Genomic DNA, 16,165 nt, shown 5'->3' with positions numbered 1-16,165 from the left:
TGTGTGCCTATAATTGTGGACACTTGTGCAAAGAAGCCAGCAAGCACGAGGCATGCATACCTAGAAGTGCGAACACCTGGGAGAGATCATTACAAGACAGCCAGGCTAGAGGAGACAAAACACGAGAGGGAGGAGGAGAGAGAAAACCCAGAGAGAAGAGAAAATGTGGAGATCCCCAGAGCTGGGGGCTTGGTTGATGCCAGTCTCCTAGCCCCCCTGCCTTGCCTGCATGCCAGACTCCCTATGGAGTGTACCTGGTGTACCTGGTTTCCTGCTTCAGCATTAATGGTGTGTAAAATCTTTGAGGGCTCCAATCTGCCCAAACAGTGAACCAGCTCGCTTTGGGCCTGCTTGCCACAACAGTCAATGACAAAAATTGTATGTTCATAAATGTCCACCATTTCTTTTTGTATGGCCCACCTTCCTTTTGAGAGTATTTTTCCTTCTTCTGAAGCATGTTGTAAGGATTGATATGCTCCCACAGACTGGGTGACTTAACAGAAAATTAATTTCTCACAATTCAAGAGTCTAGAAGTCAAAAATCAAGCTTTTGGCAAGGTTGGTTTCTTCTGTGGCCTCTCTTCTTGCCTTGAAAGTGGTGGTCTTCTCCCTGTGTTGTCACATGTTTTGTTTGTGCATTTCTATGTCCAAATAGCCTTTTCCTATAAGGACACTAGTCATAGTGGTCAGAACCAACCCTAATGACCTAATTTTAAATTAATTACTTCTTTAAAACCCTATCTCCAAATTGTCATTGTAATATTATAACTTATAAGAAATATATATTAGATACAAGGTGTAAGGACAGGACTGGGCACAGTGCAGGTTTTCTGATCCCATGCAGACCGGGTAAAGGAGGAGTCAGAGTCCTCAGTGGTTTTGCAGGTCTTTTATTGGGGTTCACCAGGCATATGGCAGGCAGAGGTGCTGGCTGGGGGGCTGGGAGGCTGGCAGGGCTCCCAGCCCCCAGCAAGTCTTCACTCTATCTGGGCTCTCTAGCGTTCGTTCTGCTGCTTCTCGGCTTCTCTTTCGGCTTCGGCTTCGGCTTCTACTGCTGCTACTGCTGCTACTGCTGCTGCTGATGGCATCCCCGTGACGCCGCCCTTAAAAGCACAGTCTTAACTCAGCTGAATCCCATCTACCTATGCCCACACCCTATTCCAGGTGCCTGCCATCAGGCATGCATTCAGGACAAGGATCCATCATCTATCCTGATGGCGGAAGGGCAGAAAAGCCTGATATTTTCTTTACCCTACACAAGGTCATTTAGATTACCAAAATATATTTCTCATTTATATATATATATATATACATAAGGGTCTTCATTCAGTTCTTGGCTCACAGCTCCCCAAAACCTTAGAATTAATTGCCTAAGATCAGAGAGAGATAAAAGTTCTCTTGTTATATTAATGAAGGTAACTTTTGGAAGACACCTGAGGATGAGGGCTGGTTGCAAGGGAAACTAACATGCTTAGAGAGTGGGATTTTCAGTCCCTCCCCCTGATTTTCTGAGAGAAGGGCTAGAGATTAAGTTCAATGAGCAATGATTTAACCAATCATGTCTGTGTAATGGAACCTGCATAAATGCCCAAAAGGAAGAGCTTCAAAGAGTTTCTGGGTTGGTGCAAACATGAAGATTTCAGAAGAGTAGCATGCTTGGAGAGGGTATGAAAGCTCTACACCCTTTCCCTATGCATTCCTTTCATGTGACTGTTCTTGAATAATAATATCCTTCGTAGTAAATCTGTGATCTAGTGAGTAAATAGGTTTCCTCACTTCTGTGACACGCTCTAGTAAATTAGACAAACCTGAAGAGGGGATCCTGGAAATTTCCAATGTGTAACCAGCTGATCAGAAGTATAGGTAGTGATCTGGGTTTGCAACTGTGTGTGAAGTGAAGAATGGTCTTAGGACAATGACTCCTTAAAATGTGAAATATATCATTATCTCCTGGTATCAAAATTGAGTTGAATTTTCAGACCTCCTGCAGGCATCTGAGAATTGCTTGTTGGTGTGGGGAAGCCGCCACACATATACACACTGGACTTAAGTCTAGGAATCCTACATGGTCACATTCTGAGGTATCACAGGTTAGAACTTCAACATACAAGTTTAGGGAGGAGACATGATTCAATCCATACCACACATTACTAGTATAAAATTATCTTCTGCCTTTATGTGTTTCAAATGTCCTTACTTTCTTGAGAGGCTTTTTTTTTTAAACTGGGTTTACAATTCTAGATAGTGTCTATTTTCTTTTAATTCTCTTAAGATATTATTTCCCACTTGGCTCCCACTTTTGTTGTGGCAACACCAATTCTTGGTTTATATGGTTCCTGTGAGGATTACGTGAGTTAGTATATGCAACGCACTTAGAACAGTGCTTGGCACAAACTAACTATTATATAAAGGACAACTATTATTATTTACTCTCTATTATTACTTTAAGAATTTCTCTGTCTTTATTATCCTTCCATTTCACTATCAGGGACCTTGGTCTGAGCTCCTTTTAATTTATCAAGCTGAGCATTTCATGTCACTTGTCAATTTAAAATTCTCAGGCATTATCACTTCATATATTGCCTCTCCCTCATTCTCCCTTTTAACTTATGGAACTCTGCTTAGATATTCTTCTTTCTCTATTTTTCCTGTCTCTTATCCTCTGCATCTTTGTCAGTGTTAGAGTTAATGTAACTTTTACAAATCTATATCCTTTTATTCTCTTTTATCTGTGTCTTATCTGTAATTCAATGTATCCATTAAGTTTCTATTTCATTTATTATATTTTTTCATTTTCAGTTTACTTTGTTCTTTTTCACATCTTCCAGATTCTTTTTATATTCACTTATTTCTTATACATTCATTACCCTGTTTTATTTCTTTAGATCTATTAAATATATTTATTCTTTGATTTGTATTTGATACTTCTAGTCCCTCAAATTTGTAAGTGATTCTATAGTTTGATTAAAAGATTGTGCAACTAGGAAGAGGTCAAAGGATATTTCAACTCTGATCCAGTAACTCCAGACCCCATTCTCAAATACTGTGCCACATAAAACTTTTGGGGGAAGCTTCTGGTGATTTTGATGATTAGCCAGCTTTGAGAAAAGCGTCAGGAGGCCCATGCCACTCTCAAGCGAAGGCATTTGTTTGAAATGTGTGATCCATTTCCTCTCTAGTGTTTCTGGAAGGAAAATGGTTTAGGAACACAAAACTAACAGCTGGACCACGTATCGGCATCTCCCAGCGTTCGCGTAACGTGGAGCGCCCTGCACGAACCTCTTCATCTCACAGGTTGATTCAATCTGGGATCCCTTGGAGAATCATTCTGTACACCTGGCACTTCTGGTCACGCCCCGTCTCGTGAAACCGCCAATCCCAAGCCCCTTCGCTTTGATTGACATGACACCAGAGCAATTAGAATTGGTGATGGCGTACAACCGCTCCGCCTCCCCTATAACCCCGCCTCCCTTTCATTCTGAAAGAAAGAAGCCCTGCCCAAGCGCCCAATGAGAACGTCCTCCACCCCAAAGATCCCGCCTCTTTCGGCTCCGACCCCGCCCCTAGGGCCTGGGATGCCCGCCTCCCGGCGCGGCAAGAGCCAGTCGAAGGCCTCATGCGACTGGATGGACGGCAGCCGGCCCAATCCTTGCGCTTCGGGCGGTGCCGCCCCGCCCCTCCGCGGGCTCGAGCGGCGGCCGGGCGCGAGCGGGCCTGGGGCCTCGGGCGGCGGCAGCGGCTGTGACGGCGACGGCGGTGGCCTGAGGGAGCGGCCGGTGCCGCGCGGGGCTCGCCTCGCCTCGCCGCGGCGGGGTCCATGGCGCGCGGGCGGCGGCGGGGCGCGGCCGCGGCCTGAGCGGCCATGTCCGGGGTGGTGCGGACCCTGAGCCGCTGCCTGCTGCCGGCCGAGGCCGGCGGGGCCCGCGAGCGCAGGGCGGGCGGCAGCGGGGCCCGCGACGCGGAGCGCGAGGCGCGGCGGCGCAGCCGGGACATCGACGCGGGGCTGGCCCGCGAGCGGCGCGCCGTGCGGCGCCTGGTCAAGATCCTGCTGCTGGGCGCGGGCGAGAGCGGCAAGTCCACCTTCCTCAAGCAGATGCGCATCATCCACGGCCGTGAGTTCGACCAGAAGGCGTTGCTCGAGTTCCGCGACACCATCTTCGACAACATCCTGAAGGTGCGCGGGCCGGGGGGGAGCGGGGGGGTCGGAAGGGGCGTGCCCGCACACCTGTGCGCAGGTGTTGCCCAGGTGGCCGCAGGCCGCGCGCAGGTGCGCCCCCGGCCGGCCCCCGCCCACGCCTTTGTCCGCGCGAGTCTGCGGGCCTGGCCGTGTCCCCCCGGCGTCTGCTACCTGGGCAGGTGGCCCCTGCTTTGGGGGAGCCGGCCGGGGATGCATCCCTCGGCGTGGTGGCCTTCGCTTCTGTCCCGGTCGGGAACTTGTTGGGGGCGGGGGGAGGGGAGGCGAAAGCAGAAAAGCAGGCCGACTTCTGGGATTGTGAGAGGAGGAGGGGTCCGAGCACTAGGAAGGCCCCTCCTGGACGCGGGGTCTAGGACGCGCCCCTGCAGGATGGCATCTGCGAGTTCCTCACTCCCACTCTTCTGGAGCCATTGAGCCATATTTGCTCGGCCCTACCAGTGAGTTCAGAAGAACCGTGTAAACTGGAGAGGAAACCGGCCACAAGCCTCACTTTTGGAAACTTTTTATTAGGAAAATCTTACACAAAAGTAGAGGCGAGTAGAACCAACTGCAGGTATCCGCGCTTCCCCGGCCTGAATGATCAATTCAGTGCTGGTCGTGTTTCATGTATACCCCTGCCTGCGATTTTGAGCAAATCCCATTGTTTACTTTCATTAGAGACACCTTTAATATATCGCTAAAACAGAAGGTCTCGTTTAAAAAACATAACCACAGTACCCTTGTCAAACCTCAAAATAATATCACTGGATCTCCTGCCGGTAATCAGATTTACTCCATTGTCTTATAATTGTTTCCATCGGGATATAAATTAAATCCGTGTATTGCAATTTTTAATATATCTTTTGATATCTTCAGCATCTCTCTGTTTTCTTTTTTTTTTAGAAAAAAAGATTTATTATTTATGCACACAAGAGCTGGAGTGCAGGCCAGAGATGCAGGGGGGTGAGAGGATTCACCAGAAACAGAGTAGGGAACAGAACAAGCAGGCTGACCGAAATACACTGCTGAGGGGAGCAGAGGGCGAGTCAGGAGAGGTCTGCTGCGCCATGTGGGTAGCTTCCTAGTCCGGTATCGAACTTGTGCTACAGTGGCTGCGGACAGCCTCATAGGTTGTGTCTTAACCCCTTGTGCCACCAGGGAGGCTCATGACTCTCTGTTTTCTGTCTTTGCAATTTCTTGTGGAAAATAACTCTCATAGTTGACAACATTTGGGTTCTAGTCTCTCTTCTCTGAGACTAGAAAGGACCCAAAGAAAGGAAGTTTGGAGGAAAGAGATATTGAGGGTAAAGTGGACTGTCTCATATACCCTATGCAGGATCATTTCTTCCTTTTCTTTCCTTTTTTTTTTTTTTTGTTTGTTTGTTTGTTTCTCACCTCTACTCTTTCCTTGCCCCAATTTTTGTAGGGGTAGAGAGCAATTATAGACATGAAGAAAGTTGTCTTAAAGCAGACAGAGAGAGAAACTTGTCATACCAGAAACCTGCCTGGAAACTCGATTTTATGGTGCCTGAGGGACTTTAAATATAGCAGAGGTCTGTAGAACCCATAGGGTACATTTCTTTCACTTTACCCATGAGGATGCTCTGACCTTGGAAGTGGCCTCTCATGGGGACTTGACTGTGGAACCCTGGACTCCAGACTTTCCAGGCCTGCCTTCTTCCAGGCTCGCCTTGAGAATCTCACTCCAGTATTCCCACTGTGTGTGTTAGGAAGATTTCATCTTCACACAAATAGCTCTTTTAGGATCATTTGTGAACACGTATAATTTGAAAAATAAAACATCTCTTTCCTTTTCACCGCTTTAAAAGCCTCACTGTAAGTCCACTCTAATCCAGTACTTCAATGAACTTCAAAGTCTAGGTGCCCAATGTGGTTCAGTGTTCAAAAATTCCCTTCGTCTTCTGGGGTAAAGTGCATTTGATTGTCTTTCAGGGCCTGTTCAAAATTCTCTGTCACAAAGACTGATTTTATTTTTGCTGCTTTTCTGGACCTCTAAACCAGGCAGATATAAAAGTGTATATAAAAATGTGTCTCTCTCCCCATTTCTTTCAACTGGGGAAGCAGAGAAAATATTTAGAAACGTAGAATCTTAAACCTACATCTGTATTGCAAGCATTTTAGAAAACGCAGACTTAACCTTTTTCCAATGCATATGAACATTAACTTTTACTAACTTCCTTATCCAGAGAAACAAGATTTGTTAACCAGCTTTCTGTGTTCCTTCCAAACTTTTTTACTGGTTGCACTTCCATATTAAATTCACTTTACTGTGACCATCTCAATTACTAGTTAGAAATTCAGCTTTCAATTTAAAACCAAAAATCCCCCCACCTTGTTTTTATTTAGACAGACCATTTTGGGAAGAGACTTTTTAAATTGCTTTGTTGTGGCTTTTGTAGTAGGTATTTGAATTATACAATTCAGAATATATATGTCTACATGTAGCTTCTTAACAGCCTATTTTTAACACGTGCCATGCCCATAGCCTGATTTTCTTTCATATATGTATTTAACTTTTATAGTGCATCAGATGCTATTTAGCCAGTGAGGACATTGAAGAGAAAGTTTAAAATCTGTTCCAGGCCAGCTACCTGACAGCTTCTGGCAGAGCTGGGAACCAAATCTGGTGGGGGGCATTTTTTCCTGGTTTCTTTTTTTTTTTAATTTAAACTTTAATTTTGAGACAATCACATTTTGTGAGAATACAGAGTCTATATATATTTTATCCATGAGAAAACTTTACCAAATTTTTCCCTCTATGAGAATATCTTGCAAAACTGCAGTTCAATATCACAACCATCAATATTGATGTTGAGAAAGTCAAGATAGAGAACATTTCTGTCATCATCAGGATCCTTCATGTTGCCCTTTTGTAACCATTCCATCCCATAGCTCCCCACTGACTCTGGCAATGACTGTTCTCCAATGCTGTAATTTGTTATGTCAAGAATACTCTATAATGAAATCATGCAAAATGGCTTTTATTAGCAGAATTCCTTGGAGATCTACCCAAATTGTTTTGTGTATCAATAGTTTGTGCCATTTGATTGCTGGATAGCCATGGTGTAGATTTACTACATTGCACCATTTAACTATACACCTGTAGGAGGACATCTGAGTTTCCAGTTCTACTATGAATAAATCTATGAATATGTATTTGTATGTACATAAATTTTCATGTCTCTGGGATAAATTCCCAAGGGTGCAATTGCTCAGTTGTATATTAGTTACATGTTTAGTTTTATAAGAACTTGTCACACGTTTCCAAAGTAACTGCACCATTTTGCATACCTACCAGCATTGTCCAAGTGATTCAGTTTTTCTGTGTCCTCACCACCTTTTGGTATTTTCACTATTTTTTTTTATCTCAGTCATTCTGATAGGCATATACTGATATCTCATTCTGTTTTAATTAGCCTTTCCCTACTGGCTAATGGTATTGAACATCCTTTTATGTCCTCATTTGCCATCTCTATATTCTCTTTGGTGTAGTGTCTATATTTTCAACCTATTTTCTCCTTAAGTTGCTTGTTTTTTGTTGAGTTTTGAGAGTTCTTTATTTTTATAGATAATCAATCCTTTGTCAAATCAATGGTTTGCAAATATAGTCCATATTTTTGCTTTTCATTCTCTTAATGTCTTTCACAGAGCAGTAGTTTTTAATGTTATTAAGGCCTAATTTACCAGTTTTTCCCTTTGTACATCATGCTCTTGGCACTAAGTCTAAGAAGTCTTTGCCAAGTCCTAAATCCCAAGATTTTCTCCAATTTTTTTCTAATAGCTTTACATTTTACATGTAAGTGGACATCCAATTTGTTCCATTACCATCTGTTGATAAGACTCTTCCTCTGAGTTTCATTTGCAGCTTTGTCAGAATCAGTTGAGCATGTTTGTGTGGGTTCATAATCTTGGGATTATTATATCTTCTTGGTGGATTAGTCCTTTTGCAATCCAGTTGGTCCTTGGTGGATTGGTCCCTCTTTGTCTCTAATGATTTTCTTGGCTCTAAAGTCTATGTTATCAGATATGTTTTATGAATGTTTTCATGAAATATTTTTTCTGTACTTTAAATCTATCATTCCGTTATTGTTGAAGTGAGTTTCTTATAGACAGCATATTATTACATCTTATTTTCTTAACTCTGTCAATCTTTGTTAATTTGTATGTGTAGCCCATTTACATTTAAGATAAAGTAATTATTATTATGTCAGGGCATAAGTCTCCCATTTTTCTCCTTCTGTTCCTTACCTTCCTTTGGGTTATTTAGAATCGACCTTAATTTGATGATTGATTTTTTGAATATGTCAAAGCTTTGTATCATCTTGGTGGTTGCTCTAGTTTTACAATATACCTATATAATTTATCCCAGTCAGCTGCTCTCTGTGTTTTACAACTTTAAGTGAAGTGAAAAATGCTTCCATGTAGATTCCTTTACCCACCCATTTTTAAAATTATAAGTGTTTTAAGTGTTTTGTATTACACTTGAATGCTGTGCATCAGATGGCTTTATGTCAGTCATCAAATATCATTTGAGAAACTCACAGGATAGTTTGTGTTCATACCCATTTTTTCCTATTCTGATGATCTTTACTTCCCAAAGTGTTTAGTCGTCTTCTGTTAACTTGTCTTTCCTTAAAGCTTGAGAGCATCCCTTAGCCATTCTTTAAGCATCGGTTTATTTACAAAAAATTCTCTCAGCTTTCCTTCAGCCACAACTGTCTTTATTTCCCCTTCATTCTTTTTTTTTTTTTAAATATACTTAGGTGTCTTTTTTTTTTTAAAGATTGATTTATTTATACAAGAGCTGGGGTATAGGCCAGAGGCGCAGGAGGGTGAGAGGATTCACCAGAGACAGAGAGGGGGACAGAGCAGGCAGACGGGCCGAAGACACTGCTTAGGGGAGCAGCGGGTAAGGCAGGAGAGGTCTGCCGCACCATGTGGGTATCTCCCTGGGCGTCTGGGAATAGAACCTGCACTGCAGAGGCTACGGAAAGCTTCACAGCGCTGCACTCAACTGCTGTGCCACCAGGGAGGCCCTATTTCCCCTTCATTCTTGAGGATGATCTTTATCAGCGATAGAATTCACAGTTGACACTTAATTTCCTTTTGTACTTGAACAATGTGCCATATTCTCTGGCCTCCTTGGTTTCATATGTCATCTGAATTGCTGTTCCTCTGTAGGTAAATGCATCAAGTCTCTCTGGCTGCTTTTGAGATTTTTCCTTTGTCTTTAGTTTCCAGAAGTTTAATTATAATTTGTCTTGACATAGGTTCCTTTTAGCTTACACTTGGAATTTTCTTGTTAAATCTGTACAGTTATGTCTTTTGCCCAAATTGGGGCATTTTCAGCCTTTATTTCTTCACTTTTCTAGTCTCACACTTTTTCTCCTTCCCCTTGGGACTTTGGTAATAGGAATATTAGCTCTTGTTACTGACCTCCTTGTCTCTAAGACTCTATTGCTTTTGAAGTGGGATTGTAATGCCAGGTTCCCCTGCGCCTGACTGACACCAAGCTGAGGAGAGGGCAGCAGAGTGACACCAGCCTAACCTCTCATCACCTCCTCCCCCCAGCTGGGACTGGCTGGGGATAGAGGATGCACTCCCCACTGGGCCCTGCCTACTCTCAGGGAATTGGTGCATTCCCTGCATTTCTAGGCAGGGGATGAGGGAGGAGATTCCTTCTTGACTCTGCCTCACAGTGCCTGGTAAGTGCCTGGTAAGCCGTGTGGCACATGCTACCTGGTTCTGCAAGACAGGAAGCGGGCAGAAGGTCAACTTACCTTTCAACCCCACGGAAACCTCAGAGGGTGATGAATGCTGTTTTCCTGTTAGTATTTGAGTGGAATAGGGTGTACTTAAGACTATTCTTCCCTGGTCCTCTGGCTAGGGAGAGCAAACTCTTCTTGGAGCTCTTTTCATCTGTCCCTTTTAGCTGTTCCACGCTGGAGGCTCCTGCATTACATCCTGGACAGAAGGAGGGACATCAAGGGAACTCATTGCCACATTGTTCCCCACATCCAGGGGTCCCAGCTGCCTGCTTTTTTCCTCCTATGCTTACTTGTTGTGTCATTTCCAGAACTCTCAGCTTTGAGAGGTAGGAACTGGGAGGCATGGAATTATTCCTTTTTGGCAGAACCCTAAGTCCTTGTTAGCCTAGTCTTTCAATTCCAGGTTCTTCCCTTATGTCCACAGTTATGCCTGACTTTGAACAATATTATTTATTTAACTTCATCACCTCACACTGACCCCTGCAACTGATTATTTGAATCTGTTAGTTGCTTTGACTTCCTGCAAATATTCCCAGTAAGACTTCCTAGTCATTCTTTTTGTTTTTATAATCTTAATGACGATAGTCTTTCATTTACTAAGTGGGCTGTCCTGAAAGTTAGTGTTATTTGGTGTTTTAGAAATTGTGTAATAACACCACTGGCAATAGCCTGTGCTTAGTATTTGTGTGAAAGGCTCTAACCCAGCTCACAGTGGTTCCACTCCCTCTTTAATTTCAAGAGCTATTCTTAATTACTGAATTCCACATCTAGTCAGAAGGGAATAAAATGTTAACTGTTGGAAAGTCCTTTGTTACATAGACTGGAAGTCATAGTTCTACACATATAATTGCATTGGTGCATCGTGTGCCTATTCAGAGGGACCGTGTATATGTATACTGATGATTTTGAAACTTTTTGAAGAAATAGATTATTAGAATTAGTGGTCTCTCATTGACACTGAAACAAAAGAATTTAACTCAACAAATATTTTATGACCATGACCCAAAGGTGGGTGCTAATGGCAGAAATGGTATTTCATGATGAAATAAATGCCCAGTAGCTATACTTGAGACTCTGACTAGCTGGGAAGGCTGTGGCACCAACACTGTAATAAAGAGTCTGAATATATGTCACGTTAAGGTCATGGTAGAGGTAGAGGGTGATTCTCTGGGCAGTGGGGAAGATTAATCCACATGGCAGAGGTATCTGGAAAGGCCTTGTGGAAGAGGTGTGATTTGAGCTGGGCTAAATTAAGATGCTCAAGGGTTTTGACAGATGGAGAAGAACACACCAGAGACCATCTTAGTGCAGTCTGTTTGTCAGCTAAGCCAGTTGCATTCTACTAGTAGAGGGATTAAAGAAGAATGAGTGAAGGAACTAGTTGGAACTTTTTAGTTCAAATGAGTGGTTATTATGTGGTGACTTGCTGGAGACTTACAGCCATGATACTCTTTAGCTAGAAACTAGGGAACTTTTCCCTGGAAAGTCCATATATATGTATGCACCGCAGTTCAAGGAATTCCTTGAACATCTTGAATCCCAAGAGTAGCATTCACATGCTCTGTGGACTGCAGTTTAAGAACTTTGTGCAATATCACAGTTATGTTAAACTTTCATAAATGAGCATATTTTAATTATATTTTTAGATTGGATTGCTGTAACATTCACTTTGTGCGAAGTCATGTAGCACACTGAGAAAGTCTTTGCCACTTGTGTGTTTTTAAACACTTTGAAACTTCTGGCCCGCAGAGTTTGTTTCTTGTGTTTGGACATATCGCTTGGGCTGAGGCCATGGTGGCTTTGCATGAGAGCAGAAGCTTGAAGATGCTTCTGGGGTCTGTGAGAGCAGTTGGGTTTTTACTGCTTTGTGGCAACTTGCATTTAAGTAAAAGGTTTACTTTATATTTGGACACATGGTTGGTCCTTTTGTAATGCCAAAAACTAAAATCTTCAGTTAAAAAAAAAAATCCAGAGACCTCTTGCCCTGTGGTTGCTAGTCTTCTCCTCCAGCTTTCACATTTACATGTTGATTATTTTAATCAAATCTTTTTTAGGTGAGCAGTATTTGTCTTTTAGTCACGTGAGATTTGTAATGTAGCTGTGCTTGATGCTAGATAGTGTTCTCTTGACAGCTTATAATTATCTTCTGCTATTACATAGTTGAGAGTAGGGACATGGATCCTATCAGTTTTAAATGGAACTGAAAATTTAAATCAAGTCATATCTAGAGATGTAATTACAGGGTGATCTTCAAACCTAGGAAGCTAATGTATAATAGACCTGGTACTTAACTTGCATTACTTGAAGGGTAATGCTATCTCAAAAGACAGGCTGGTTTCTTTCATGTTATTACTTTTTTTTTTAAAGAAGATTTTTTTTGTTAAAAAAAAAAAAAGTCATTTATTTTTGCATAGAAGAACTAGGGTGTCGGCTAGAGATGCAGGAGGTGAGAGTTCTCACCAGAGACAGAATGGAGAACAGAATAGGTGGATCTGAAATACACTGCTGAGGGGAGCAGCGGGCGAGACAGGAGAGGTCTGCTGCACCATGTGGGTCAGCAACCTGGCTGGGGATGAACTCAGGCTGCAGTGTTGATTACGTGATAGCCCTGTCTTAACCCCTACACCACCAGGGAGGCCTTCATGGTATTACTCTTATAGTTTGTCTTTGCATTTTCTGTCAAGTGGACTGTCAAAGCAGCTGCTTGTTTCAACTGATTCCCCTTTTGGAGTGATCAAAATATGGCTCCTGACCTGTGATTGATTAGTTTTTCTGAATGTTCCTTTTGTGCAGTAAGATAGGTGTCTATCTTAGGATAAATATTCAGGTAGGTCCAGGTTCTAGAATGGAACACAATTTACATTAGTATTACCATATCATTAGAGAGGCTAATACTTCTGCCTTGTTTTGGTGGACTGCTTCTGTTTGGAGTTTGTGCTTTGAAATAGGCATCCGCGGGGCAGAAAAGGAACAGCTGTTCTTAGGAGTGCTTGCAAGTGGATAGAAAACTGCAGAGCAGCCCTTCATTTGTTCTGGATGCAAAGGGCAAGAAAGTGTTCCCTGTCCATTTTCTTAGGGTAGCAGAGGCAGCTAAATAGCACCTCTATGAACTTCAGCATCCATTTTATTGATACCAAAAGCCACAGCACCAGCTTTGTCAAATGACCCTGTCACATCAGACTTAGCAGTGACTACAGACCCAGTGAATGTTCTCTGGTGTTAGCCAATGTATCCAGCCTTAGGTGGCCAGATAACTAAAATTGAACTAAGCAGAAGCTGTAAACAAGGGAACACTCAGACTCAGAGGGCTGGTGTCCTAACCCGTGTTATGTTGTCATTACCTGGGCAGACAGCATGTTCTGGTGATTGTGCATGGTGTGGATTCCACCAAAGCCTCGAGTGCCTATCTGGGCCAGTTAATTGGAGGTTCCTTGCTACATTCTGGAAATGGCCAGGCTTAATGTGGGGCCCTGGCAAGATATGCACAGTATTTCAGAGCCTGGCCCCCTGCACTGTGCAGAGTGCAGGGAGGTCAGTGGACTGACAGGGGCAAAAGGGGGAGCAGTAGATGAGGGCACGGTGGTGAAGCCTTGTTTTGTGGTGCTTTCTTGCCTAGTTGGCGTCTATGGAGACAGAAAACACAAGGGAGGGTAGGACAGGGAATGGACATCATGTTACCGTACTGGAAGAGGAGCTACATGTAGCTGAAGGGGGCCATGGAGAATGTATATAAATGTTTCAGCTGCGCTAGTATAGAAATAAGTATTTTGGGGCCAAAGCAGTGAGTCAGACTGCCAAGAATTTCTACCAAATGTTTCAGGGCAAGGTTCAGGTACTCCATGGTCATTAGCAAAACATTACATCCATGTGGTGATACAGATTGCATGAATTTTGAAGATAAAAGTTTGTTCATCTTTGTAGACTTTATACACAGTGTTGCAAACCAAAGACTTAAAGTTTAACTAGGAAGTAGAGGGAGTAATTCAAGTCTCACCTTACTGCTGGTTTCCATTACACGTAAAAGGGTACAACTGCTTCAGAGGTTTGTTTTAGGAATTTTTTTAATGCCTGTTCACATGATTTTAAATCTGTGTTTTTCACTGATAGTTCTCTATCAATAACTGTTGGTATACCCACGATGGCCAAAAATTAATTAGATTTTTGTGCTCACTTAGCTTTTTTCAAAGAAATAAAGTAGCATAATTTTAGTTTTCAGATAGGAAAGGAAATGTTTCTCCCCCGGACTTTGATGATTTGATTAGATAGACATAGGTTGAAAACTTTCGTTCAAAGTGTGGAATAAAGGGAAAAGGAGAGACACTCCTGAGAGATTAGCTGGTCCAAATTGAGAAATAGAAAACTGGTTATTTGCCTTCTTATCAGTGCATACTTGATACAACTGTAAAGTAGTGAGATTGTGTTTTTAAACAAACATACCAGAACTACCAGAACATGCTAGTTAAAGCAGATGTCTCATTAAAAGTAATCTTCTTGGGAAGCTAAGTCAACAAATACTTAAGTGTTGGGTATATGCTAAATGCTGTGGAACTCACAAAGACTGGTTCGCCTAGAAGGAATAATACCTTTTCTTCCTACTGGGAGCTGTTGTTTTGTTTTTAAAGCACCTTGTTTTCATCTCATTTGATCTTCTCAGTAACCCTGTAAAGTTAGGTTTTCTAGCCTCATCTTTCCACATGGAGGGATTTCAGCTAAAGCCATTTCCCTGCCTTTGGTCATCCTTCCTCCAGCTGTGCTCATGGGAGGAGAGTGAGCTGCTTGCCTGGCCATTTTGGGAGACAGTTGCACTCAGTGCCCTCCAGCTTCTCTGCCTTGGGCCACCATGGCCTAGCCGCAGAAAGCGTGCATTCCTGTTTCTCCAAGCCTTAGCTGTAGAGGCAGTCTGGGCTGTGTGTGTCCAGCTGTGCCACATGCTCCCCCATTGCAGGGAGCAGGCATTTATATACGGGTCTGTTTGCAGGAGGGGGCCCTGAGCAGAGGCAAGTTAATTGCTTTGGCCATCTGCTAATGTGAGGTCCTCAAGAGCAGGAATAGTTTTGCTTTTCTTTTGGGTGTTTAACCCTGTGCCTGCACATAATGGGAGCAGAAGAGAACTGGGGAGCAGTTACCTACAAACTTTGGTGACAGCTCCCAGCTGCCTGTCTTCGTTACCATATAACAAGAGTGACTACTTCTGCATGTGTGGCTTCACAGTTTCCAAATCCCCTTTCATGTAATTATCTTGTTTATTAAATGTGGCAGCTTCACAATACTGGAAAAAGACAAGGCATGGGCTGCATTTCAGATGAGAAAACTGAAGTAGTTGACCTTTTGTTTGCATGACTGCCTACTGGGAAGCTGGTGGCATTGGACAGTGTTGATTTACTTAGGTTCATCTTTTTTTTTAATGGTGGTATTGCTTTGTGGTGGTAACATTTCCAGCAATAGTTTGAAATTTTTCTTGTAAGATGACATAAGTAGCAAGTTTAAGAACTCAAATATGGTGTAATAATTGTTACCGGTCAACATAATCACACCTGGATCTCATGTAGGCTTGAGGGAAACACACTCTCACACACTCAGACACTCACATTTTTACACAGTAGAAAATAGTTCCTATACTACAATCCTGTTATAAAAATATATGTAGCCATATCTAGGACAAAAATAGAGTAACAAAATGCCAAGCATTTATATCTTCTAGGAAGTGGTTGTGAATTTATTACTTTAAAAAATAAGTGTTCTAGGGCCTCCATGGTGGCGCAGCGGTTGAGCGCTGGGCTACGAAGCTGCCCGCAGCCTCTGCAGCGCCAGTTCTATCCCCGGCCACTGGAGGAGGGTGCCACATGGAGCGCAGACCTCTCCTGCCACCCGCTGCTCCCCTTAGCAGTGTACTTCAGTCTGCCTGCTCTGCTCCCCACTCTGGCTCTGGTGAATTCTCTCACCCTCCCACGCTTCTGACTGTACCCAGTGCTTATATAAATAAATAAAAATCTTTAAAAAAAAAATGTGTTCTACGGTAAACATTATTTTAGGGACCACTTTAGTAATAGTAATTTTATAGTATGGAATATCCTTAGGAATATAATATCCTTAGGAATATAATTTAACGATCTAGGAATAATTGTATAAAGCCTTTTGTTGCTATGTTAACTCTTCTGCAGTTACCAAGTTGTTTCGTTTTTAAAATGTAGGTGTTTTGACT

General features: G+C 42.8%; 1 protein-coding gene across 3 annotated transcripts in view; it reads left to right on the top strand.

Moving 5' to 3' along the window:
* Positions 1-3,862: 3,862 nt before the first annotated feature.
* Positions 3,863-16,165, top strand: part of GNA12 (G protein subunit alpha 12) — a gene marked incomplete at both ends in the record, with an annotated part of 72,914 nt that continues 60,611 nt past the window's right edge. For 2 of the 3 annotated variants that reach the window (XM_084250508.1, XM_084250507.1), the window contains one exon: positions 3,863-4,174. In XM_084250508.1, coding sequence (XP_084106634.1) covers positions 3,863-4,174 — 312 coding nt within the window. Of the gene's footprint in view, positions 4,247-16,165 lie in introns of all 3 variants that reach the window. The other variant, XM_084250506.1, reaches the window with a different exon arrangement.

The sequence above is a fragment of the Talpa europaea genome, assembly GCF_964194135.1.
Source record: "Talpa europaea genome assembly, chromosome: 12".
In the NCBI taxonomy this organism is placed as follows: Eukaryota; Metazoa; Chordata; class Mammalia; order Eulipotyphla; family Talpidae; genus Talpa; species Talpa europaea.
Note: the sequence above shows the minus strand (reverse complement) of the source record. Positions and strands in the feature narration are given on the sequence as shown.